The following is a 27,742-nucleotide window of genomic DNA, read 5'->3' as shown; positions in this document are numbered from 1 at the left end:
AATCTCTCAGCATCTACCCTGTCAAGCCCCCTCATAATCTTACATGTTTCATGATGTGGAGATGCCGGTGATGGACTGGGGTTGACAATTGTAAACAATTTTACAACACCAAGTTATAGTCCAGCAATTGTAAAATTGTTTACAATTATATGTTTCAATTAGATCACCTCTCATTCTTCTGAACTCCAGAGAGTACAGGATGAGGCCAGAGAGTCTCTTCCCTCTCCCTAAAGGAAAACCCTACAGTGTCTCTCCCTCCTAAAAATAGATGGCTGTTTTCTTTCTGTCAGTATTTGATTATCGTATTTTAAATTAAAGCTGCAGTCAGGGATTTTTGCATACGAATTGGCACTAAACTCATTTCCCAACATCATTGCTCAGATTCGGCTTCCCTTCCGTGATCGTGCGATTGCAGGACGTGCCACCACACCGACGCTGGCTCAGAGCACAGACCCCGCCTTCCGCGGTGCTGATTGGTCGCAGTTTGACAGAGGCCCCGCCCCCGTTGTCGTTTGAGTGGCAGGTTGAGCAGTCACGTGAGAGCGGGGTGTAGCGGAGCGATGGGGAGCGTGCGGCGGGGGATTGTTGCGTTAATGTGCTGCTTCTCAGGTACTCTGGACTCAAGTGTTCACCTCGGGTCGCTTTCATTTGCCTGCCTCGAAATGATTCCGAAGTGTTCTATTAGTTTGTGTGAACTTGCATAATTGATATGATCGAGCATGATATTTGTGTTTTTCAAGTGGCCATGCTTAATGGTGTCCGTGTTTAGCCTATTGGTAGTGAATGTAATGCTGTTTATAAGAGCGCTCAATCTCGGGGAAACAGTACAGGAGAGGAGTGTGATCAGAAAGAGTTAGGCAGACCCAATTTAAGATTTGTTTATATTTTAATTGAATGTAAACGTCTCGCTCTTGACTGCTTTGCATACAATAGAATGTTCGAAGTCAACTATTCCACCACCAGTATTTAATTTACATTTGGCTAACCCTCCCACTATTATGATTATGAGGGGGCTTGATAGGGTAGATTGTTTCCCCTGGCTAGAGTCTAGAACTAGGGGGCACAGTGGCAGGGGGTTAGGGGGCACAGTGGCAGGGGGTAAGGGGGCACAGTGGCAGGGGGTTAGGGGGCACAGTGGCAGGGGGTAAGGGGGCGGCCATTCAGGACTGGGATATGGAGGAATTTCTTCACCCAGAGGGTTGTGAATCTTTGGAATTCTCTACCCCAGAGGGCTGAGTCATTGAATATATTCAAGGCTGAGATAGACAGATTTTTGGACTGTAGGGGAATCAAGGGACATGGGGATCGGGCAGGAAAGTGGATTTGAGGTCAAAGTTCAGCCATGATCTGATTGAATGGTGGAGCAGGCTCGAGGGGCAGTTTGGCCGATCCTGCTTCCATTTCTTATGAGACCATACTTTGTTCCGGGGGGGGGCAGTGTAGTTTTCCTTTTGAAGCGATGTGCTAAAATGCGCATGTTTTGATCTTGCAATCCGCTTCATGCAAATGTCCGCACCTTGCTTGACATCATCATGTGTATGTTTGAGTTCTGAGGGAGGGCCTCACCCGAAGCAACAACTTATGTTTTTGCGATGTTTTGATTTGTTCTTATGCTGCTTGCAAGTTTTGACTTGCCCTCTGTATTTGTGCCAATTATATGTAACATTTTTTGGAAACCGATCTTCACTGTAACAAAGATTCTAATAGCTTGTTTTACTGTGGTGTATGGCTCACTGAACCCATCCCCTTTCAAAGAGACATGAGGTAAGCTTGTCAACTACCATGCATCCTATTTACTGTCTGCTTCAATTATGTGTTGGATGACCTTAAGTGTCTGCTCCAGGTGTTTCTAAAAGGTTTGTGGTGTTTCTTTTTGCAGACGACAATATGTAGAACTTTCATGTAGTACACTCTTTTCATGATCATGAACAAAGAGCTAACAGTGGGATATAATGGTGGGTTTCTCAGAAAAGTGCAGTATTATGGCTTGTATAGCTCTAGAGGGGATCTCAAAGATATTGATTGGATGATGCAAGTCTCAGTTGCTGATTTAGATTTGTAACTGAGGGTCAAGATGGATGCCAACTTCAACCGGGACACAGATTTGGGATCAAGCTGAGAAGGAGTGAAGGGCGTTTTGGTCTTTAGTCACTGACAGCAAAGTCACAATGCAAGATAAGCTTGTGCCACATAAGATGTATCCAAACAATCCTCTTCCATGATTCAGAACATCCGGACATGTAATGAAAGGCATTTCTCTGACCTATATCATTGATACAGCACAGAAGGAGGCCATTTGGCCCTTTGTGCTTGTGCCTGTGCTGGCTGTTTGAAAGAACTATCCAATTAGTCCCACTCCCCTGCTCTTTCCCATAGCTCTGCACATTTTCCCCTTTCAAGTATTTCTCCAATTCCTTTTTGAAAGTTACTATTGAATCTGCTTCCACCACCCTTTCAGGTAGTGCATTCCAGATCATAACAACTCGCTGCGTAAAAAATGTTTTCCTCATGTCGCCTCTGATTCTTTTGTCAATTACTTCAAATCTGTGCCCTCTGGTTACTGCCCCTTCTGCCACTGGAAACAGTTTCTCCTTATTTACTCTATCAAAACCGTTCATGATTTTGAACATCTCCATCAAATCTCCTCTTAACCTCTGCTCCAAGGAGAGCAACCCCAATTTCTCTAGTCTCCACGTGACTGAAGATTTTCATCCCTGGTACCATTCTAGTAAATCTACTCTACACCCTCTCCAAGGCCTTGGCATCCTTCTTAAAGTGTGGTGTCCAGAATTGGCCACAATATTCCAACTGGGGCCTAACCAGTGTTTTATAAAGGTTTAGCATAATTTCTTTGATTTTGTACTCTATGCTTCTATTTATAAAGCCACGGATTCTGTATGCCTTTTTAACAACCTTCTCAACTTGTCCTGCCACCTTCAAAGGCTTGTGTACGTACACTCCCTGTTCCTGCACCCCCTTAAAATTGTACCATTTCATTTATATTGCCTCTTCTCATTCTTCCTACTAATTCACGCTTATCTGCATTAAATTTCACCTGTTATGTGTCTGCCGATTTCGTCAGACTCTGTCCTCCTGAAGTCTGTTACTATCCTCCTAACTGTTGACTACATTTCCGAGTTTCGTGTTATCTGCAAGCTTTGAAATTATGCTCTGTGTACCCAAGTTCAGGTCATTAATATATATCAAAAAGAGCAATGGTCCCAAGGCCGACCCCTGGGGGACACCACTGCACACTTCTCTCCAGTCTGAAAAACAACCGTTCACCACTACTATCTGTTTTCTGTTCCGTAGCCAATTTTGTATCCATGCAGCCACTGTCCCTTTAATCCCATGTGCTTCAATTTTGCTAACAAGTCTATTATGTGGTACTTTATCAAATATCTTTTGAAAGTCCATGTACACAACATCAACTGCATTACCCTCATCAACCCTCGCTGCTACTTCATCCAAGAACTATGTAGGATCCAGGACCAAACTGCTGCAAGGTGGGTTTGTGGCAAAAAGAGGAAATGATTTTCGGGAGGGTGGGTTGGCGTTGGCCTACACTGACCTGTCGCTGAGGACCCTGTAGTGGAACAGTGTGCACTCCATATTGGACAAACCGAATTTGTGCCATTGCGGGTTTCTCAATAACTTGGTTTGGATTCTTGTAAACCAGGTGATGGTATCAAAAAAAAACTGATTAAGCAGTTCTGTTTTCTTTGGCTACGTTAGCTTATTCAGGTAAATAATTGTGTTCCAAACCTATTTAATCATGTTAAAACATTACTAAAAGACAAAATGAGTAAAAGTAATTTCATTTCAGTATTAAGCTTGGTTGGACTTAAATGAATTCAAGTGAATCGCAAAAATGAAACCATTTGTCTTATTGAAGTTCCAAATTTAGTGATCACAACTGTAAATGCCGTGTGTGTGTGTAGATATATAATAAATGAAATATTTGTTTTTTTGTAGTGGTGGATGCCAAGCCTTTGATGAAAGCTCCTTCATTTGGGGACATTTACCATGTTTCAGGTATGGCACATGTTTTTTTAAGTAAGTTTTGCAAATAGAGGACAAGAATATGGATAAGCAAACAATGAACAAGAAAATGAGTCCATCAATTCGCAACCTTTTTTTAAAAAAAAAATTTTGAGGGTGAGGAGTAAAATAGAAAAGTGAAGAACCAGTTTGGAAAAATATGCACACAGTCTGCACCAAGAAAGTCAGTATAACCATGATGCTGCTCTCTGTATCTACCGATCTCACCACTGGCTGTTTTTAATGGGAGTCCTGCTTTATACTATAAAATGCAGAATAAACCACTCTAGATTTTTCTCACTTATCCAAGAATGAGATGGGCATAAAATGAAATATTTAGGTACATTATATCTTAAATCTGAGTAAAGGACCAGGAGATGATACTGCAATATTATTATAAGTTTGACACCTGGCTGTGTTCATGTGACAGCAGTGCTTTCTTTGCATTCCCATCAAACTGACCTTTCTCATTTGTTTGATGAAATTAGGTGGAATTGTTTTTCTGTTTATCTCTGTGCACTATCAGTTCTATAGAACTATCTCTAGAATTGATAGTGCATGGAGATAAACAGACTGACTAGTTAAAATATTGGGGAAGGATAGGATAGGAACCCCTGAAAGTTAAAATATTGATACAACATTGGAATAAGATTGTGATCTGTTGTGTAACATTGCAAATCTTCCTTTGATCAATCCATCTGTTAGTTGTGTTTTTTCTCCTTGAAACAACTGCTTGTGGACACTTCCATTGGGCAATAATGGGCTCATAGTCCACATTGAATGCATTGACCGCACTTTACCTGTCTACATTTTTCATCTTTACCTTTGACCAGTCAGGAGTAACTACATACAATGGTAATCTGAATCCTTATTTTATTGTAAATTTATCCAAACTAATCTTCTAAGAGATTTGAGAAACAGCAGAATCTAGGGGCAGAGTATATGTAATGTATTCAAATTCTGTTTTTTTTTGGCGGGAGTGGGGTTAATCTTTTGATCAGAAATGACATGAGGTTTGCATAAGGCCAAGTGGTATGAAGTATAGAAGGTGATTTTAAAGCATTGTGCAGATTAAAATCTTGTGTGCACGCAGTTAATGCAAAGTCATATTTAGAACTTTGCTGGTCTGGTTCCAACTTTCCCTGATGTGAGGGGAAGATCTGTATAGACCAGCAATGTGTGGCTAGATCCAAAATAGCAGACTTAACACGAGTGCAGTCAGTAACCACTGTTCATATTTGCTGGCTAAGAGCCAGCAGCACTTCATCCCAAAGGAAATTTTGGTGCTTAAAGTTCTTGCTGTTGGAAGCAGCCCTGTAAAGTAAATGACCAGCATAGTCGTGACTAGTTGTAGTGTAATTTTGTGGACACGATCCTGGACTTTACCCATTGTGAGCAATGAGTTATCTATACATTTAGCAACCCAAAAAGGAACTTTAACTTATTGCAGTTTACAAGCTGAAATTATCCCGTGGCTTATTTGGCCTATTTGAAAACACGTCAGACAAGGTTTCAGTCCTCTAAAGTTGAGGTATGGCTGTGGTTAAATTTGAGTAAAATTTCAGCTATCATTTCACCAATGGAGGAACAATCGCTCTGCCTAAAATTCTAAATTTAAAAAATATCTTGAACATCTCTTTTAATGTTGTTGAATATATATTTTTCCATTAATTGCAGGTGCATTTCATTTTTTTGTATAGTGCACAAATTCACTTCCTTCCAACTATAAAGCTTTATTGAAGGATGCCTCCATGAGCACATCTTGTCCAGACTGATAATGAGCACACACGAGCGCACACACGAACATACGACTTAAGAGCAGGAGTAGGCCATTCGGCCCCTCGAGCCTGCTCTGCCATTTGATAAGATCATGGCTGATCTGATTGCGACCTCCACTCCACTTTCCTGTCTACCTATTATAACCTTTGACTCCCTTGTTAATCAGGAATCTATCTAACTCGGCCTTAAAAATATTCAATGACCCTGCCTCCACCGCTCTCTGGGGAAGGGAGTTCCACAGATTCACGACCCTCTGAGAGAAAAAAATTTCTCCTCATCTCCATCTTAAATGGGAGATGCCTTATTTTTAAACTGTGTCCCCTAGTTCTAGTCTCTCCCACAAGGGGAAACATCCTCTCAGCATCTACCCCTTCTAGTCCCCTCAGGATTTTCAATAAGATCACCTCTCATTCTTCTAAACTCTAATGCCTACAGGCCTAATTTGTCCAACCTTTCCTCATAAGATAACCCCCTCTTCCCAGGAATCAGTCGAGTGAACCTTCTCTGAACCGCCTCTAAAGCAATTATGTCCTGTCTTAAATAAGGAGACCAAAACTGCACACAGTATTCTAGATGTGGTCTCACCAATGCCCTGTACAACTGTAGCAAAACATCTCTACTTTTATATTCCATTCCTCTTGCGATAAATGACAACATTCCATTTGCCTTCCTCATCACTTCCTGCATACTAACTTTTTGTGATTCATGTATTAGGACACTCAGATCCCTCTGTACCTCAGAGTTCTGCAATCTCTCTCCATTTAAATAATATACTGCTTTTCTATTCCTCCTGCCAAAGTGGACAAATTCACCTTTTCTCACATTATACTCCATCTGCCAAATTTTTGCCCACTCACTTAACCTCTCTACATCCCTTTGCAGACTCCTTATGTCCTCTTCACAACTTACGTTCCTACCTACCTTTGTATCATCAGCAAATTTAGCAACCATACATTAGGTCCCTTCATCCAAGTCATTGATACCGATTGTAAATAGTTGAGGCCTCAACACTGATCCCTGTGGCACTCCACTCGTTAAATCTTGCCAACCTGAAAACAACCCATTTATGCCTACTCTCTGTTTCCTGTTAGCTAACTAATCCTTTATCCATGCTAATATGTTACCCCCTACACCATGAACTCTTATTTTGTGTAGTAGCCTTTGATGTGGCACCTTGTCAAATGCCTTCTGGAAATCCAAGTACACCACATCCACAGGATCCCCTTTATCCACGTTGCTTGTTACTTCCTCAAAGAACTCTTAATAAATTAGTCAGACATGATTTCCCTTTCACAAAGCCGTGTTGAGACTGCCTGATTGCATTGAGATTTTCTCGGTGCCCTGTTATAGCCTCCTCAATAATTGATTCCAGCATTTTCCCATGACAGATGTTAAGCTAACTGGCCTGTGGTTTCCTGCTTTCTGTCTCCCTTCTTTCTTGAATAGAGGAGTTACATTCACTATTTTCCAATCTGATGGGACCCTTCCTCATCTAGGGAATTTTGCAAAATTAATACCATTGCATCTACTGTCACTGCAGCCACTTCTTTTAAGATCCTAGGATGAAGTCCATCAGGACCTGGGGACTTGTCAGCTTTTAGTTCTAATAATTTTTTCCGAACCCTTTCCCTGGTGAATGTAAATGTTTTAAATTCCTCCTTCCCTTTCACCTCTTGATTCACAATTATTTCTGGCATGTTATTTGTATCCTCTACAGTGAAGACGGACGCAAAATATCTGTTAATTCATCCGCCATTTCCTTGTTCTCCATTATTAATTCCCCAGACTCACTCTCTTGAGGACCAACGCTCACTCTATTTACTCTTTTCCTTTTTAAGTACCTGTAGAAACTCTTACTATCTGTTTTTATATTTCGAGCTAGCCTTCTCTCGTACTCTAATTTCTCCTTCCTTGTTATTGTTTTAGTCATTCTTTGCTGTTTTTCATATTCTGTCCAATCTTCTGACCTGCCATTAATCTTTGCAGAATTGTATGTGTTTTCTTTCAATTTGATACTATCTTTAACTTCCTTAGTTAGCCACGGTTGGTACGTCCTTCCCCTAGAGGCACATGATTTTTTGAAAGACAAATGCAACATTGCATTTGGGGAAGTGGGAATTGAGTTGCATATTCATCATGTGGTCTGGGCCTTTTGTCTGGAAATTCTGCTTTTTATCCTTGCTTGCCTGATCTACACTGTTGAATTGTCACCTATCCAGAAGTAGACATGTAAAGATTGAAATTGCTGTCCATATGATTGAGCATTTTTTCCTCATGGGTATTGAGACTTGAAATACAGCATTTTCCAAAGGAGCATGCATATATAACGAGAACCTAAATTAAAATGAGTTCTCGTATATAAGTGCAGTTTATATAATGTGTATCCAACCATAATGCTCCCAGATGTGTAAGGTGCAGGCTTGGAATGCCTTGGTCTCCAGCTGCTGTAAATTACTTGAATTTGAGCTCGATCTTTTAATTGTTGACCAGTATAAATAATGAACCCATTGAAAACATGGGATGTTGTTTGTTCTGGTTATGAAGATAATGTTCTGTTTTCCTTTTGTGGGTCAAAGTAACTTTTTTTAAACCACCTTGTCAACAGGAATTCTGTCATTGCCATATACTGAAATTGAAGAACCATTTGAAGCTTGGTACAATTTGTCTGGGAATGTCAGCCGCATTGAGTACTATCATGGTATGGTTTTGGTCTTTGTAAATTACTGTTTTGTTCCAGTCTGAGAAATGTCATGAGTTGAGCAAGCTTGTTTAAAGTCTGAATTTACCCCATTAGTTTCATTCAGACTAAATTTCCACTAATAGTGAGCTCGATGAAAGGCAATATTGGGAGAGCTCTTAGGTTAGGTCACCTTCCTATCCTCTGGGTTAAGGAACAGTGGGAGAAGGAGAGGACAATAGTGTTAAGAGCCAGTCTTTCAGCATTATACTTTGTTTCAAACCTAGGATGTTCCGGTCAGTGAGCGTGATAGTTTGCAGAAAAAAAAGTAATTTTTTAAATTTAATAATGTGTTATAAAATAATTTGCAACTTCCTAGTTCTGTATTGATTCTGATGACTGGGAATCCTATATTGAAGACAGAATGTCTTTAGAGATAAGTTGATCACATGTTAGTAATGGATCCGAGAGTGATCTGTTCATAGCAAGTTGGTGCCATTTAGTATTATCTTTACTTTAGATTGTAAGCCTTTAATAGTTATGATTTTTAATAGTTACAAAAATCTTCTACCAATTTTATAGGTCAGGTTGTAACTCTGCAGCATGGATTTGAAAAGCCAGCTGGAATTAGTTACAAGATTTCTCCAGAGACTACAGAAACTGAGATAAATGTTATCAAATGTTTCCAAGTAAATGGCACCATTGATGATCCCATCCTTCCACAGTCTGTCTTTCCAAGTTTGGAAGGTTTTCAGGTAAGGAGGTGCACTGGAGAATGGAAAAAGCTGAGAAAAGGATTAAAATGCTAATTACATAGAACAGAATTGTCAAGCTGGGGAAGCTTTTGTCGCAATTTTTAGCAGGGGTTTTAATTCAGAGTACTTCAAATGTGCAGTGTGGCTTTCTTTCACTCGCATAATTTTATATAACTTTGGATTCTTTTTTCACATTCAGCCTGAAATAGTGGGTTCTGTTTGAAATGGTTCTGTGTGATACCTGAAGCAAGGGTGAAATTGTCATTTTGAGTACTCTGCAAATACTGCATGGAACATGTTTCTGATGATGAGAGGGAGGGATTGCTATCTATTCATTAGCCATTCGTGCTAAAAGATAAATGAAACTAATTCCAAATCTTGCTGAAAACTGTGGTCTTATATAAACTTACTAATTTCTTAGCTCATAAAGGAAGAGGACTATAAGGGACGTCATTGCAGTGTATGGCAAAATGTTACTTTTGAGGGCAAAAAGAAGAACACCTACACCATGTGGATTGCCAATTCCACAGATGGCCCCATTCCAGTCCATTATGAAATGAAGGGATACAACACCTTATTTGGCTCACATTATGACAAATATGAAGTAGATTACAAGGATTTACACCATGATGTGGACCCAAGTATCTTCAAACTTCCTGAAGGTAAAACATCTGTTGCTGCAGCCTTATGGAGCATCATCATCTGTACCACTAAAACTATTTGGTTATAATTTCCGTTTATTTTTGTTTCAATAGTGAGTGCTGATAACTTTAAAGGAAGGAGCCTGGGAAGAATTAATACATTTGATCACTCACATTGTTGATCTGCTTCAGAAATATTGTTTCAAATGCTCAGGAAGCCTCTATAGCTTCCTGTATATATTCAACAAACTAATCTAAACGTTGATCATTTTCATTGATAAAGGCGTCCTGCTTGCATGACTGACATAAAGTTCCAGTGATGCTATGCTCAAGTTGGGTTCCCAGTCTCATTCTTGATGGGTGTTGAGTGGAAGTCAAGTGTTTTCTTATATGGAAAAGAGTACAGATCAGAGTGAGTGTCACTGTGGGTTAATCTCTTGAAGCTCCTAGTGTCTATTGATATTTGGGAGCAGGTGATTTGAGGATGACAGGTGTTGGGTGAGGAAACCAAAGGTTGAAATGAGAAGAGTTAGAAGTGACCATATTTCATTTGTAAATTTGATATGTTTAATTGTCCAATTTTAGAAGAATTCTTATGAAATAAATAGAATAATTTTGGTATGACTCTTCCCTAATATGATATGATAGACATGACTGTTTTGAAATACAACTAGTGACTGTTACAGGCCATGTACTTTTTTACTCTCCCTGCCCCCCCAACCCCATTAGATAAAAGATACAGAATTCAAAACATAACAATGTTAACTTTGCGAATCAGTATTTTAAAGGGAAAGTCCTAGACTGTCAATACCAAAACCACAGAAACAATAGCTTGCAGGGTACCTTACAGAAGACTTTTGGATATGTACAAAATTTGCAGGTGAAGTCATTTGTATATTAGTAGAATGTTAAACACAAAGGAGTATTGGAGACTGTTGGAATTTTTCTTTTATTATAGGTTTGTCTTGTGAAGATTTCCCAGGTCCTGGAGTAGAACACAGAATTTTGGCCAATCCAATGCAGGATTTAGTTACCACAGATAAAGAAGAACGGTCTCATCATTTGTTCCAGAATTACAAGGAGAAGTTTGAGAGGGATTATGAGAAAGATGACAAGGAGCATGAGTTTAGAAAAAACAATTTTATTCACAACATGAGGTAAAGTTGATTATCATTGCATGATTGCCATCAAAATAAACCATTATTTTATGGAGGATTTTTTGGAGGGGGATACACCTAGTTGTCAAACAGAAGGTAAAGCTAAAAGTAATTTTTAAAATTGCAATCACATTCTATCTCCAGAAGTTTAATGCCCTTGTTTCCAGCTCACCAACACTGTGGGAATGTTTAATTGATATCTAAAACAGATGTCTGAATTTTAAGGCTTGGTATAAAAGGTAACCTGTCATCTCACTTTGGATGTTCACAAAATTGTGACCAGTGAGTTCCTCCTCTTTGTTTCACTTAAGAACAGCTTTATCATACTTTCGGCGTTCTGTATTTGAACACTATGCTGAAGACTTTTTCTCATGATTATCTTTTTTTTATATATTATATATACACACACACTATAGAACTATTGTAAGGAGTCGTACAACACCAGGTTATAGTCCAACAGCTTTATTTGAAATCACAACCTTTCGGAGCTTTGCTCCTTCGTCAGGTGAGTACAGTGTTCCATGACGAAGGAGCAACGCTCCGAAAGCTTGTGATTTCAAATAAAGCTGTTGGACTATAACCTGGTGTCGTACGACTCCTTACATTTGTCCACCCCAGTCCATCACCGGCATCTCCACATCAACACTATAGAACTGCTGACTTTTGACTATAGTAAGTTGAAGACTGTAGACACATTATTTGTTTCAAGCATTATACCAGCAGGATTTATTTTTGCATAACTAGGTCTTCTGAATTATCAGGTTTTATTTTGCTTCCTGCATTTGCAACAAAATATTGAGTAAAATCAAATTTTTTTGGATCAAAAGCAGGCAGTGTTCGTGATCAGAAATCTGTTGTGTTTAATCAATAATACATATTTTGGAAATATACATTAAATGTCGTATGATTATCTTTGCAAAGTATAATGCTACTGGAAGTCAGCCTGTATTATGAGCTACATCTCTTGTGCCTCCTTTCGCTTTGAGCTTGAATAAGCCAATTGTATGTGGCACATGTGCCTGGTACATTCTGCTGATGCTGGTCATCATATAAATGAAGTGCTTCTTATGCAAAACAGAAAGCAGTTGCTTGCACCAGAACAGAATCTAACAGTTTTCTGATATTTGATGTTTCCAGGTTTTATTGGCTTTCACCATAGTTACGTAGAAAGGGGGCACTGTTGAGTTTAATTGGAATTAACTTCAAAATGAATGCTGTCAGATCTGAAAATGATATACTAACACTTACTGTGTGGAGAGAAACTTTTTTGTGTGGTTATTTGTATACCTAGCTCTTAATGTGACTTTTTTTTGTCTCAATGAATTAAACATGCAATATGAGTAGAAAAAAAGTCCTCATGAAGCTACTACTCTTGTTACCGTACTAAGGCCTGTAATTTTTATATCCAATTGAATACTGGCTCATGCTGCTCTCTCCCTGCATTTAGCACTGATTGTCCCCTATAAACCTGATGCTGCATTAAATTTTCACCTCAAGAATTAATGTAAAGATGAGGGGCTCAATTTTACAGTGAAATTGCGGGTGCGTTGGGGGCCGGGGTGGGGTGAAGGTGCGCGGGTTTGCCACATGCACCTTTTCCGCCGCCCCCCCCCCCCCCCCCCCGCCGCTGTTAACCCGCCACCATTTCAAAATTTAGCCGGAGGACTACACTTAATGATAGATACTATTAAGACTGCTCCTGAGGGTTGAAAGTTGCGATGGGATTTATAATTTTTGTGTACTTTATTTGGTTTGTGCCTTGGCTCAGTGGTAACACTCTAGCCTCTGAGTGAGAAGATCATGGGTTCAAGCCCACTCTGGTGAATTGAGCACATAATCTAGGCTGATGGTCTAGTGCAGTACTGAAGGAGTTCTGCTGAGGTGTGCCGTCTTTTGGATGAGATGTTAAACCAAGGTGGATGTAAAAGATCCAATGACACTATTCGAAGAAGAGCAGGGAGTTTCTCTTGGCCAATATTTATCTCTCAGCCAACACCACTAAAAATCAGATTACCCGGTCATTTATTGCATTACCATTTATGGGACTTTGCAAATTGGCTGCTGCATTTCCCTACATTACAACAGTGACTACATTTCAAAAGTACTTCATTGCTTGTGAAATGCTTTGGGATGTCCTGAGGTTGTGAAAGGTGCTATAGAAATGCAAGTTCTTTATTTTCATCAATCACTTCTATAGGCTTTGGAAGAATAGTGTAGTGGACTTTTGCTCTTAATTTTTGTCCAGAAGTAGAATGTTTTTTCTTGAAGATGAAATGTTATTCAGTCACACGTTGATAGCCTTGCAGATGATGTAATAGAATCCATTTGAAATGGATTCATGAGGTGGCCACAGCCCAGAAAATGTGCTTTCTATTTATCTGGCTGTTCTTAGTGAGTATCACTTAGAGATGGATTGCCTGAAATTTTATCTCCAGAAGAAACCAATAATTGTTCAGATTGGCACATATCCTTGGTCATACATGTAGTAATGCAAGAGCTCAAGTGTTGGTGCAGTGAAATCTTGAGGAATATCGTGCTAGAAAAATGTTGTCACTGTAAGCTCTTGAGATAATTGCAATTCCAAAATTTGGGGTAAAAAAATATTTACCTGGGGCTTAAAAATAGTTTTGTCTTGATGCCATACCCATTAAGGTGAAGCCCATGCATCCTCAGCATTTTTTTTTTATTCGTTCATGGGAAGAGGGCATCGCTGGCAAGGCCAGCATTTATTGCCCATCCCTAATTGCCCTTGAGAAGGTGATGGTGAGCCGCCTTCTTGAACCGCTGTAGTCCGTGTGGTGAAGGTTCTCCCACAGTGCTGTTTGGTAGGGAGTTCCAGGATTTTGACCCAGCGATGATGAAGGAACGGCGATATATTTCCAAGTCGGGATGGTGTGTGACTTGGAGGGGAATATGCAGGTGATGTTGTTCCCATGTGCTTCCTGCCCTTGACCTTCTAGGTGGTAGATGTCCCGGGTTTGAGAGGTGCTGTCAAAGAAATCTTTGGCGAGTTGCTGCAGTGCATCCTGTAAATGGTACACACTGTAGCCACGGTGCGCTGGTGGTGAAGGGAGTAAATATTTAGCGTGGTGGATGGGGTGCTAATCAAGCGGGCTGCTTTGTCCTGGATGGTGTCGAGCTTCTTGAGTGTTGTTGGGGCTGCACTCATCCAGGCAAGTGGAGAGTATTCCATCGCACTCCTGATTTGTGCCTTGTAGCATCATTGAGCATGCTGAAACTAGAGCCGAGAGAGTTCCTATTTAAAGAAAGAAGTTTGAGGTCATATAGTAACTATCTCGAAAGAAGCACATTGGCTCACGGATAATGAGGTTAAGGTCGCAGGCTGATATTGAGGTTTGAATGGTTTTATTTTCCAAGCACTATTCACACATTTTGATGCCTGGGGATGCTACCTTCTTGAAGACAGTCACCTGCAGTTTGCACCAACTGAGCCTGGATTGGACTAATTATAAAACCTCTTGCAAATAAAATCATTGGAATATCAAGACCAAAAGGTATAAATTTATTTTCAAACATCAAAGAAAACTGCTTCCATTTTGCTTATGTGCATTACCAATGGAAGAGATCCTGGATGTCAAACTACCAATGAAGAAGGAAGATTCAAAAAATCAGGGAATATTTGGAGACCAATAGGGAAGAATAATTCCACAAGGAATGGGCAAGGCTGGGTAAGAGGGCAGCAAGAGAGATTTGCCATTTTGGATGTATTCTGATATGATCTGCCTGCTTCCTTGGTACTACCTAACTGTTCAATAAAATGTTATACAAATGGTAAGACTGGAGAGAGCTGTAGAGTTTTAACACATACAGCCCAGGCCAAAAGGGGATGTGTGCGTGTTTTAAAAGTTTCATAATCAAATGGCATCAACGAGCTCTCTACCATCTGGGCTCAATTAGCACTTTTCCAGCTCTGTGGCATGTACTTTTGTGTTAAAATTTATGATTTTTTTTCAGGTACATCCATTCAATGAATCGAAAAAACCTGACCTACAAAATGGGAATTAACCACTTTGCTGACCGATCTGTAGGCGAGATGACAACTATGAGAGGAAGACTGAAGAGGACCACGCCAAACAAAGGACAGCCCTTCCCTGCAGAGCTTTACAAGTCAGTCATATTGCCTCCCAGTATGGATTGGAGGTTATATGGTACGTGTGTATTTTTCTCCTTGCACAGCTTATGAAAATTCCTCGCGTGCAAGCATTTGAATTGTTGCCAATAATTGCCGGCTGTCAAATTATGTTTTGGAGACTCTTTTAATTTGAGTATTGAGTAACTTTTATTTGCTGTCGTTTTCAATTTTTGCAACTACTTCACATTAATGATGGGCATTAAAATTTGACCTACTGTAGTAAATGTTACAAATATTTGCAGTAACAACAAGCTTCTACTGCTGGTGTTATTGAGCAATGTCGGATTACCTGGAATCATGGCCCTATGATGGCTCTAAAATTATTGCATCTTTTGATTCTGTTTTCGTTCCATATCCATAACTTTGGATTTCTGGAAACATGAGGGCAAATTTATGAACTTTAAAACATTTGATCTGTGCAATTTGAAGCTACCAGTAGCAATAGTAACAATAGAGGAACTGTGGTCCTACCTATCCTATAAATTTTCTGCACAAACCCCTCAAAACTTATGTCAAAACAAGAAGCTTTAACGGTTTTCTTAGTTAGAATATACACGTGCCACTTCTTAAATCAGCTGGCAGAAGGTGATTTCTACCCATCCCAACCTTAAAAAAAATTGTATTTGGAGGTTTCTTCCTGTGGAAGGACCAGGTGTCTTCACTTTCATGTAGGCCAGGAGTTAAACAGCTTTTTATTTTTATGGGTCACTTAGGTGCATACCATTGAGCCTCACTGGCCATACTTAATTTTGAGTGTTCCCATTAATTTGCTTAAGTCTCAATCTATGAATACTAATGGATCTTGATGTTCTTATTTTAGGATTTATCCACTAATGAGACAGTAGAGCTAAGAATAGCCTTTTTCAAACCTCTAGACCCACAACATTCAAATAGGACCAAACAATGAATAAATATAAGTGCAAATAGTATCGAGTTGCCTAGGCTTTGTTGCTTTCATTTGTGCCGTTGACTGTAGTTTGGACATCCCTGCTGTAAACTAACCCCACTTTCAGAACCACATGTAAGCAGGATTTCCCCCACATAGGAACGTGGTCTCAAAGTTTGAAAAAACTTTTTTTGTCTTGTGCCACATCACCCCCCCACCCCCCCCAAAACACACACACACACACACACACACACACACACCGCCCCCCCCCCCCCCAGCTGGATCCCTCTTGAATTTACTGACACTATCCACTTCCCATTTCTCCCCTTCACACACACATTTCATATTTTCACCACGCTGTATGTAATGTAGTTAAATCTAAACTGTTTGCTTACTTTCCCTCATCTGAGCTTGAGTCCGTGCCACCTTGCTGTGCAGATATTGATTATGCCAAACATATTAATATTACATTAATCTATTTCTCATCTGTCTCTTGATTAGATAATTTAAAGAAAACGGGACTTATTGTTCTGAGTGTCATATGTGCTTTCAAAAAACAAACTTCAACTAAGAGGGTCACAGACATTGCAGTTAAAAATACTTCCATCCAAACATTTTCTAAGCTCTTCAACCATGTATCTTAACAATATCAGTAGAGTACCTTTCATAGTAGCTTCACTCAAATGAATTGTATTATGGCCATACATATTTATTTGAATGCATTTCTTATTGGGAATAAATGTCAGAAAATTAGCCATTTTTAATTTTTAATAGTTATTGCCTCATGTTTTGAATATTAGATTTACACTTCAGCTTTAATGTTTTAACATTCCTTAAAACTTCTAAATCATTCAATAGTTTGCTGACCACTCTGCAAACCAAAAAGATAAGCTGATACATTTGAAGTAGCTTAATAAGTATTTGTCTAACATTATTCAAGTTCATTCAACTTATTTGAAGGAAAGATTTATGAATTTTGATTTGAATCTTTTGTATCTTCCAGGTGCAGTGACCCCTGTGAAAGATCAAGCTGTATGTGGCTCCTGCTGGAGTTTTGGTTCTACTGGTACTATAGAAGGGGCGCTCTTTCTGAAGGTGAATGCTGTGCTTAGAAATCATTACAATGTTAATCATAGAATTATGTAGCACAAAAGGAGGCCATCCAACCCATCATGCGTGTGCCAGCTCTTTGAAAGACAGTACCACTCCCCTGCTCTTTCCCCATAGCCCTAAAATTTCTCTGTTGTTATGTTGGAATAGGAAAAAGAGTGAAATATCAAACTAAAGACCTGCTCTCACTACTGATGCTATCTGAAGTAGCAAGCTGACTGTCTGTCTGAACTAGAAATTGAACTGTGTGTGACCCAGAATCATGAACTTCATTAAACATTTGCACCATTTGGGTACAGCAGCACTCATGCAAACAAGGCCTTTGATCTCATGGAATGGAAGTAATTATTTTATATTCTCCAATGATTTGGTATGGGATTTTTTTGATTAATTTTATATCTGTTTTAGTTGGTTCTTGGCCACAGCCTTTTATAAAATGCCATTTTTTCCTTTACATCTCTAATTTTGTATTACACAGCTACACTGGGTCTGATATGTATTTCTTTTCCTGTTTGTACTGGAACTGAAACTTTGACTGAGGCACAGCACCTATGAGGGTCTCAAAAAGATGGTGCAGGATGCTGCTAACATAAAATCATGCTTTGTGAATAATGGTTATCCGCAGTTATTCCAGAACTCCCAATTGTTGGTACTTAATTGGAGGCCTGCTCCAAAATTCTGAAATCTAAAATGAATTGGACAACATTTTAATAGGAGGTATTATCCCCTTTTAAATGAGATTTAGACACGTTATTGGGATAGATTGGAAGGAAACTTTAATTTGAACTATACGTGCCATAATGGTGACTGGGTGTTTAACAAAGGTGGATTTTTAAATTTTGGGTGAGTGAGAAACAGAGAATTTTGTGCTTAAGATGAAGGATGTCAGCCTAGGGAACGGAGCATCTTATTCTGAGTACCATGTAAGCATTAAAAATTTCCAGGATCAGGTAAAGCATGGTTAGATGTAGAATAAAGTTCCCTTTGATCCAATAATACGCCTCTGCTTTCTAGTTTGCATCCCTGCTGCACCAATGTGATATTTTCCAATTCCCAACACAGCCATCCTCTGGCCTCTGGAGTAGGATTGTCAGTTACTGCCAACTGGGGCAATTTTGTCCTTTGAACCCATATCCACTAGAAACAGAAACCTCATGTTGCAGTGTGGAGCAGATTTTCATCCCATCAGCGTGCGCTGGTTCTCCATCTACATCCAAAAAGTGAAAAGCCAGCATTTAAATTATTACAGCATCAATTTGTGCACACAAAGTGGGACTGCACTGATGTTCCTCATCCTGATGAACATAATAGTTTACATGCCTTTCCCCAGGTACGTTTTTTTTTAAAATGTAAATGGATAAAAGCTAAGAGATTTTCTGGGGCTGATGTGTTATCCAGAATAATGAAAGTTAAATAGGTGTGTGTCATTGGTAGCTAAAGAGATGAGAACAAGGTTGTCCAAACTCAAAATTGCCCACATGCTGTACTTAACTGTGTTGCACAGTGTAGACCTTTCTGATGTCTGGAAGTGCAAGGGAAGAGTTGGCCACTTCAGCATGTCTATTTTGGAGGTGCCACAGGATATAGTCTATCTTCCAGATAGAGGGTAGACTAGTAATGACTTCTCTAATATTGCCAGGTCAGTGATTAAGGGGTCGATTTTAGGATGGCCGTGCGGGTGCCTTCATGGTGAGGGGGGGGGGGGGTGCTCCGAAAATTTGGGATTCCCAGGGCAGGCCCGGAGCCTGGCTCCAACCCGCCCACTTCCGGGTTCCCCAATGACACGCTTAGATGTGTGTGCAGCCCCTGCATGCGGGACTCCCACCGTCAATTAAAGCCGATGGGATCCCAATTAAACCAATTATTTTGATACTTCAGGTCATTAGAAGGCATGATTGGGAGGATATTTTAGGAGGGGTGGGATTTTCATCCAAACTGAGCATGTTTCCCGTATTGGGGGAAACACTCCCAGTTGAAACAGACATGTTGCAGCCACCAGCCTGTGGGAGCTGCAAAGGTCCATTTGACAGGTGGGGGGGTGGAGGGGGAGACCCTTACTTATTGCAGGAGGCCCTCTGTAACTTCGGACAAAGTTTGGCCTGTACCACCCTCCTCCTAACACAAAAATTCACCAACTTGCAACCTCAACCCCAGTGTGTAGACACATTTACCTACCTTGCGGACTCCCTCAAACGTACATCTTATGGATGGGGGCCGCCATAGCTGCAGTCATGACCTCCTCGGAGGACGAACAGCATCGCCAGCCACGCAGTCCACCTCTGACACGTGGAGCTCCACAACACAGTGCTGTGACACATCCACCTGCACAACAGGAGGGAGGGCAGCCGCAGAGAGAGATGCGTCGCAGAGGGCACTACCCTCGCCACAGGGTCTACAGACCGAGGCTCAGCTTCCTGGACCTCTCTGAGCAGCAGTGCACACGGAGGCTCAGAGTCACTCGACATGTAGTTGTGGACATCTGCTGCCTCCTTGATGCCAAGCTGCTCTCGGCTGGCCTGAGCACCATCTTCATACCTGTTGCTGTCAAAGTCACCACTGCCCTCAACAACTTTTCCTCCGGATCCTTCCAGGGTGCCACCGGGGACATCGCCGGCGTTTCTCAGTCGTCTGCACAAAAGAGCCCTGCAAATACACCTACACCCACTCTGCAGTGACACAGTGGGTGGCATTGGGTGTGGTCTTCATGGTGATCCTCAGGAAAGGGAATTATTGCACAAACCAGACAAGATTTGCAAAGACGTGGCAGTAGTGGTGATAACAAATTTTAATGTGCTTTGCAAAACAAACTAAAGTAAATCAAAAACATGACATTCTGTCATACACCCTTGTGCATCCCCTTTGTGCTCACAAAACCTTCGCCTTACGTTTACGGGAACCCCTACGTGGTGCTACCCCTGTGGCTTCAGCAGAGGTAGTGGCAGGTTGCTCTTGTCCATGCCCTGACCGATAAGATGCTTTGCGTGGACACCCTTTGGGTTTTGGTGCCCGTGAGAGCCCCTCCAAAGACTGCTCCACCTGTACCTGCGCAGGGGCAGACTCAGCCACCTGGAGAGGAGGCAGCATTGCAGGTACTGGTTGAGAGGGGAGCAACAGGTGAGATGTGGGAGCACTTTGAGTGGCGTCCCCACTTCCGTATCCCCTTTCACCATCATCCCTCTCCTGGCCCAGGCCCACATCACTCCTTCCACTCTGCTGGACGACAGTTTGGAGGACTTGTGTGAAGGCCTTGGAAGGCCAGTTGTCAGCCTGTTTAAGGCGGCAGAATGTTGCTCACCCTGAATCCGAATGGCCGTTGTCAGGGCCTGAAAAGACTCATTTTTGAGCCGTGCTTGAAGCTCTATGGAGGCTAGCCTTTCCTCCATCGCAGACATTCCCGCACCTAGCCGCGTCACTATCGCAGAGATGCCTTCGCGTCCCTGTTACGCTATCTCGGAGATACCCTCCTGTACCTGTGCCACCATTCCACTCACACAGGAGTTGGACTCCTCCATCCTCTGCGCGATTGTGGAGAGTGCGCTTGGCAACTGTTCCAGTACCTTGGCAATGTGCTGCTGGCCCTTGATGACTCTCCTTTTCATGGCTGGCCCCCAGGGTTCAGCATCTGGGTCCAGCTGAGCAGAGCCTGGAGAAGAGCGCTCCCACCGACGCGGACTCTCCACGGCTGCCCCTGCCACCATGGTCTGCTTGTGCTCACGTGTGCGTGGTGACTCACCATGTGCAAGCCCAACTAAGTGAGGATGGGGACCCACCAAGCTGTGTGTATCTGCGCTGGTGGATGGCTGGCTCAGATGTGACGATGCACCCTCAGAGGCCGGCAGGTCCTCTCAGGAATCGCCCTCCGCAGTCACGGCGGTCGCAGATGGCGCTGCAAGAGAACAGAAAGCAATATTAAGCATGTGGACAGATGTTGAGGTGCTGCAGATGCCAAGTGATGCTAGGATCATTCGCTATCATGAGTGCTGAGTGTTAGATTTCTGTCACCAGCCGCTTGTGCGCTCCCAGTCTCGGCGTCCGCTGCAGATAGGCACTCCAGCGTCTGGCTTACTTCCAATGCCTGCTGCTCCGTGTCCGTTAAGACCACCTGGTGTGGTGGGCCCCTTCCGGTCCTTGCCCTCTCCCGGGCATTCTGGCATCTCTTCTCCTAACCAGGCAAAACACAGGTGTGATTGAGTGATGGTTGCATAATGACCCGCTGCATGCATTGGTGTGGGTGGGAGTGGGCGTGAGGGAGATGCATGGGAGGGTGTGTTTGAGACATAGCCATAAGATTGTATGAGGATTGGGTTGCGTGGTAGTGTTCGAATGGGAACTGGGGCGGTGAGTAAGTGCAGGCAAGGTGAGGATGATGGTTGAGTGGATGTGAGGAGTGATGCGAGAGCATTGTGGTGGCAGTGCAGAAGAAGTTGTGTGGTGGTGGAGGTGATGTGGGAGAATGCGTAAGTACACTCACTTTGGCTGACCTGGTTAGGTCATTAAAGCGCTTCCTGCACTGGACCCAGGTTCGGCACACATTGCTGCTGCTGCTGACCTCCTTGGCCACCTCTTGCCAGGCCTTCTTGGTGACGGAGGGAGGCCACCTCTTCCCATCAGATGGGAAAAAAATTTCCCTCCTACTCCTCACCCATCGAGCAGCACCTGGAGTGAGGAGTCAGAGAAGCTTGGAGCAGCCTTGCCTCTGGCCTGCTCCATGCTCCAAAAATGGTTGTCAGGAGGAGTATTGGAGGACTGCCCCTTTAAATAGGGCTCCTCCTGACAGCCTGTGATGCGGGTGCACAGTGCGCCCGCTGTGCAAGTCTGGAATGGGAAACCTGGAAGCATGTGTAAGTACCTTCAATTAGGCTGCGATCGCGTGCGGAGCACCCCGATTTCACTGGGCGCGTTACCCACTCACCCCATCGACCCCCCCCCCCCACTGCCAACCCGCCTCCCTCCTAATATCGGGCCCTAAGTACTAGAATGGCGTGGACATATCTCCGTTATTGCAGATAGAAAATTGCGATTTGTGGACTGATACTGCATTTTGTTTGTGGTGGGACAGAAGTGGAATTAAGTGTAAAGGCCTCATTATTGCACATTCAAAATTGTTGAATGATTTCACCCTTTTAGAGCTAAAAGAACCTTCGGGTAGATTATGTAGTTTTTTTCACACTTTCCAAAAACATTTGGGCTGCTTCTGATTATCACTTTTGGGGAAGTTGTTTCTTACTTCTCAACTAATTGTTAAACAAGAAAAGAGTTAAATGATCAGAGACTATTTTATTGAATGAAATTGATAATTCTGTTAAGCCCCTGAGTCCAATTTATAAGGTGTATATTAATTTATTCCCAATGTCCGGCTTCCTTTATGGTTTCCTAAACAGTCTGTTAACATGGACACTGAAGTGACTTGAGTTTTAAAATTTTTTTTGAATAATCATTTACAACATTGTTGCTGTAAACTGAAATTCAGTACTTGGATTGTGTTTCTTTTCAGACAGGATATTCAGTCCTGCTATCACAACAAATGTTGATTGATTGTACGTGGGGTTTTGGAAATAATGCTTGTGATGGAGGAGAAGAATGGCGGTCGTTTGAATGGATCCTGAAACATGGTGGAATTGCTACTACAGAGTCATATGGTCCTTATATGGGACAGGTTAGTATTAAGAGGTTACCTGCTGAGTTGCATTTTCCTCCAGGTTGTATTAAAAAAGCAACAGTGATTCTGAAGCACTTTAGATTCTTTGAAAATTCTGAACTGAATCTCAATATTTGGAAATCTAGATGGTCGTTGGGCCTGTACATCTAACTGTTAGTGATATGATGTCATCTGATGCATGTCACAAGCAGCAGGATGAAAATCACAGCCAGCTTCACATATCCACTGTTCACTGAGAATAAGAATCTTTGTGTAAAATTAAAACTTACAAAAATAATGTTGACAGGAGGGTATTACACGTGCACGTTTAAATTGGAATGCAATTGCAGAAATGATTGCTTTTGTTGTTTTGATGTGAGACTGTGAATATTAATGAAGGGGTAACTAAATCTAGTAATTATGTAATCTTCACCATGCATATGAGATTTTACAGAAGTATTTCACTGCTTTTTAAGGGGAAAGTTCAAGCTCCAATGCTGAACACGGAGGACACTCTTACAGCCTGCTTTTTAGCAGTAACTTCATTTCATCTACTTAGTGAAAACTAGAATTTTTAAAAAAAGCTATTCTTAGGATGTGGCTGGCATTGATTAGGCCATATTTAGTTCCCATCCTAGTTGCCTTGAGAAGGTGGTGCTGGGCCTTCTTGAGCCACTACAGAACCTTATGATGATGGTACTTCCATGATGGTATCAGCTAGGGAGTTTAAGGATATTGACCTAGCTACGATGAAGTAACGGCGATATGTGTCTAAGTCAAGATAGTGCACGACCAAGAGAGGGTAGTGGTCCCAAGAAAGGGAGGTGCTATTGAAGTAACCTTGGTGAATTGCTACAGTGCATCCTGTAGATTGTGTATACTGCAGCCACAATGCGCCAGTGGTGGACGGGGTGAATATTGAGTCCAGTGGCATGGGGCCGATCAAGTGAACTGCTTTGACCTGGATGTTTAGCTGCACCCTTCTGGGTAAATGGTGACTGTTCCATCACACTCCTGACCTGAGACTCGTAGAGGCTTTGAGGGGTCAGGAGGTGAGGCACTCATCGCAGGCTCTGTCTTACCCTTGCAGCCACTGTGTTAATATGGCTGGTCCAGTTAAGCTTCTGGTCTATTGTGGCCCCCAAGGTGTTGATGGTAGGAGACTCAGTAATTGAAAATCAGGGGAGATAGCTGGGCTTTCAGTGGAGCAGTCAATGGAATACAAAATCTGTCTGTGCAATTTCATCCATCTCTTTGGCAGGTTCCTGAGTTGCTTATAGGGGCTGGTGTGCTAGTCATCCAATTTAATTGAAATTCACAATATCTTTCTTACTCCAGATTTGTGGGAAACTTTTCTAAATCCTGAGGAGTAAAAATTGAAATATAGTTCTTCAGTTCTACATTGGCTCCCCGTCCAGGAACGCCTTGATTTTTAAAATTCTCATCCTTGTTTTCAAATCCCTCCATGCCTTCGCCCCACCTCTCCCTATCAGCGTAACATCCTCCAGCCCAACAACTCTCAAATCTCTGCACTCCTCCAATTCTTGCCTCTTGCGCATCCCTGATTTTAATCGCTCCACCATTGGCAGCCATGCCTTCAGCTGCCTAGACCCTAAGTCTGAAATTCCCTCCCTAAACCTCTCTGCCTTGCTCTCCTTTTAAGACGCTCCTTAAAACCTACCTTTTTGACCAAGCTTTTGGTCACCTGTCTAATATCTCATTTATGTGGCTTGGTCTCAAATTTTGTTTGCAAATTGCTCCTGCTATTTATTTTGAACTTCATGTTTTCTCTCCATCCCAGAATGGATTCTGCCACTATAATCAATCCATATTGACAGCTAAGCTGAAGAGCTACACCAATGTTACTTCAGGAGACAGTGAAGCCTTAAAGATAGCCATCTTTAAAAATGGACCAGTGGCTGTTGGGATTGATGCTTCACACAAGTCTTTTGTATTTTACAGCAATGGGGTTTATTATGAACCGAAGTGTGGTAAGTATTCTAACTTTTATATTGTACCAGTGAAAGAAAACAGAACAGACTTTTCTTTATAATAAACTGATTTTTAATACTCAGTATTTCAAAAGAAAGTATACAACAGAACTTGTACCTTTTGTAATGAACTTTTTTTAATGTTCAGCAAAATTTAATGCCATGTTTGTTTAATATTTAAGTGTATTAACTTGTGATGTGATCATAATTTAGCAGTCTCAAGATATTGACAATCAGTGTGAATGCTTACCAAGTAGTTTTATAGTAAGTTCATTGAATTTAAGAAGGGTGCATTGGTTTTGTTCCAGAAGGCACTCAAATTTAAATCTGCTATTGCTAATCTTGATGGTTCCAGTGGGGGAGGGCTGAACAGAGGTCTCAGGGAGAGAGAGAAAATCAGGAGAGTCCAACTCGGCGACAATTTTGTGTACCTTGCAGCAGCCTAAGCTGGAACTGCATAGCCAGGATTCCTATCCACCCTTCAGGGTATTATGTGGTGCGAGAGAATTGAAGGAGAAAATGCATGGGCTTTATTATGAACCACAATATAGGTGAACATGCATCTTAGCCAGATTAAAACTAAAACTAAATAATGTAACAAATATATAAATATTCAGCATCCATTAGCATTTAGATTTTTTTTTTATTCGTTCATGGGATGTGGGCGTTGCTGGCAAGGCCAGCATTTATTGCCCATCCCTAATAAATCGATAGCTGAAAAGACTTAGATTTATATAGTGCCTTTCACAACCTCAGGACGTCCCAAAGCACTTTACAGCCTATTAAGTATTTTTGAAGTGTATGCACTGTTGTAATGTAGGAAATGCGGCAGCCAATTGGCGCACAACAAGGTCCCTATGTGTGTGTGTGTGTGTGTGTGTGTATCTCTTCAAGTTAAGGCAATAAAAATTGGTGAATCTCACTAAGCCATTCTCACTCCTCCGAACAACCTATTACAGAGTAACGTTTGCAGCTGAAAGGGAGCAAATTACATCCCTGAACCTAGTTGGGACATAGCATTTGGAGAGCAGGGTATTTTTTAAAAATTACTTTAAAGCATCAATATTTATACTTAGGGAAGACAAAACTTTTACTATGTTTATGGGGTGGAGGGGGAAGAGAAAGATGATGAATTCATCCCAAAATCTGATCAGCTGTTTGTAGTGGCACATCGATTTGATTGGCTCTTCTAAATCAATGCCAGTGTAAACCAGCCACAATCAACTATTATGTTTGTGCTGGTTTAGTTATCTTACAAAATGACACCTTTAACAAATAAAAACTTCCCAAGACACTTCAGAACTGTAATCAGAAAAAAAACTCTGGAAGATGGATACATTAGAAGCCGCTCTTACCCCCACCCCCAATTCCCCAAATAAAGTGTGGATGTTTTGTGTGTAAATAGCATGTTTATTCAGACTCGTCACCCTGTCTCCTACTCTTTTACTTCCAGAATCTCAAAACTCTGGAACGGCGTAACTTCTTCAGCCTTTTATTGTGACATAATCCAATTTCAGTAATCAATCGCATGATCAGATTGGATGGTGTTCCCAGTTTATGCTGCCAAAGAACTCCAGGGTAGATGCAAATTAAATGATTATTCAGAAAACGATATGAATCTTTCCTTTTTCCAACAAACGTCACTCCAATAGGCCAGTGGAAGCTGAGCGAGCTTGGCTCAGTCAGATTCACCAACTTTCACTCCCTTCAGCTTGGTGTCACTGAATCATTGCTTTGTGATGTATGTTGTCTTCTGTGTTCATTTTTTCAACCATAGTAATGTCCTGTACTATAGGCCTTGACCCTTCACCGTGTTTTCTTGATAATAAAAAAAGTGCACTTCGTCTCTTAACCATGGGAAAAATCTACCAGCATAAATTGGAAACACTGCTCATGTGACCACATTGGTTTGGATGCTGAAACTGGATTCTGCCATCATATATGCAAATTATTTGAGATGCAATATTTTTAGACATTTTTAGACAAGTTCTTAGCAATACTGAATTATTTTGTTCACTGAGAGGCAACAGAAGTCCCTAGTGTGCGAATTTAGTTTGTGATTAAGATTCATCGTTGCTGCAGAGCAGAGGGAGCTTTATTTTGCAACTAATCCATACCTAATCTGGGAAAAGTTGTTGTTATTGGATGCAAAGGGTGGGGGATAAAGTTGCTAGCATCTAGCACAAGCATCATTCATTTTGATCACAAAACTCCTTCTTACCCCCATTCAGATAAAGTGCTGTAATTGCAATATTCAAACTGTTTCCAAGTTGAGTTTGTACTTGCATTTGGTATAAAATATTTAGGCAGTATATATTTCACAGCACTGCATTGGACATAGTTTTTAGCATTATGATGTTGTCATTTCAGGAAACAAACTGGACGATCTGGATCATGCTGTGCTTGCTGTTGGTTATGGAATACTTGATGGTCAAGCATACTGGCTTGTTAAAAATTCTTGGTCAACATACTGGGGAAATGATGGATATGTACTGATGTCTATGAAAGACAATAACTGTGGAGTTGCTACAGATCCAACTTATGTCACTCTTGAGTGAATGCCCATGAAGACTAATTGAATGTTTGTTTGATTTATTCTTTTCAGGGATTACACATAGCAGGCTTTTTTCATTGTTTTAATTTTGTGTACATATTCTGAAAGTTGTCTTGACATGTACGTTAAGTGAACTTTTAGAGACTGGATCTAAATCACTATATGCTCCCTATACTGTAGCATTTTTTTGCTTTTGATAAAATGATGGTGCCATTCAGTAATTTCCTGGTACAGTAGTTTTTAATACTTTATGTCCTTTTGTTGAAATGTTTACATTGGTGGGAAAAGTACTTAACAATTGAATTAGAATTATTCACATTGTGATTTTTTTTAATTAAATAAATCTTTGTGGGATTACAA

At 41.2% G+C, this 27,742-nt stretch overlaps 1 protein-coding gene across 1 annotated transcript; it reads left to right on the top strand.

Annotated features, from left to right (window-relative positions):
- The first annotated feature begins 527 nt into the window (after positions 1 to 527).
- LOC137342639 (digestive cysteine proteinase 1-like) lies at positions 528 to 27,742 on the top strand. The gene is made up of 11 exons (XM_068006675.1): positions 528 to 609; positions 3,976 to 4,035; positions 8,426 to 8,518; positions 9,080 to 9,252; positions 9,674 to 9,914; positions 10,852 to 11,050; positions 15,026 to 15,219; positions 17,093 to 17,184; positions 22,694 to 22,855; positions 24,639 to 24,828; positions 27,199 to 27,742. The coding sequence occupies exons 1-11, from the start codon at positions 561 to 563 to the stop codon at positions 27,384 to 27,386; spliced, it is 1,641 nt and encodes a 546-aa protein (XP_067862776.1). The 5' UTR covers positions 528 to 560; the 3' UTR covers positions 27,387 to 27,742.

Source organism: Heptranchias perlo, chromosome 26, assembly GCF_035084215.1.
Source record: "Heptranchias perlo isolate sHepPer1 chromosome 26, sHepPer1.hap1, whole genome shotgun sequence".
NCBI classification, from domain to species: domain Eukaryota; kingdom Metazoa; phylum Chordata; class Chondrichthyes; order Hexanchiformes; family Hexanchidae; genus Heptranchias; species Heptranchias perlo.
The sequence above is the reverse complement of the archived record's forward strand: the minus strand, read 5'-3'. Positions and strand labels throughout refer to the sequence as shown.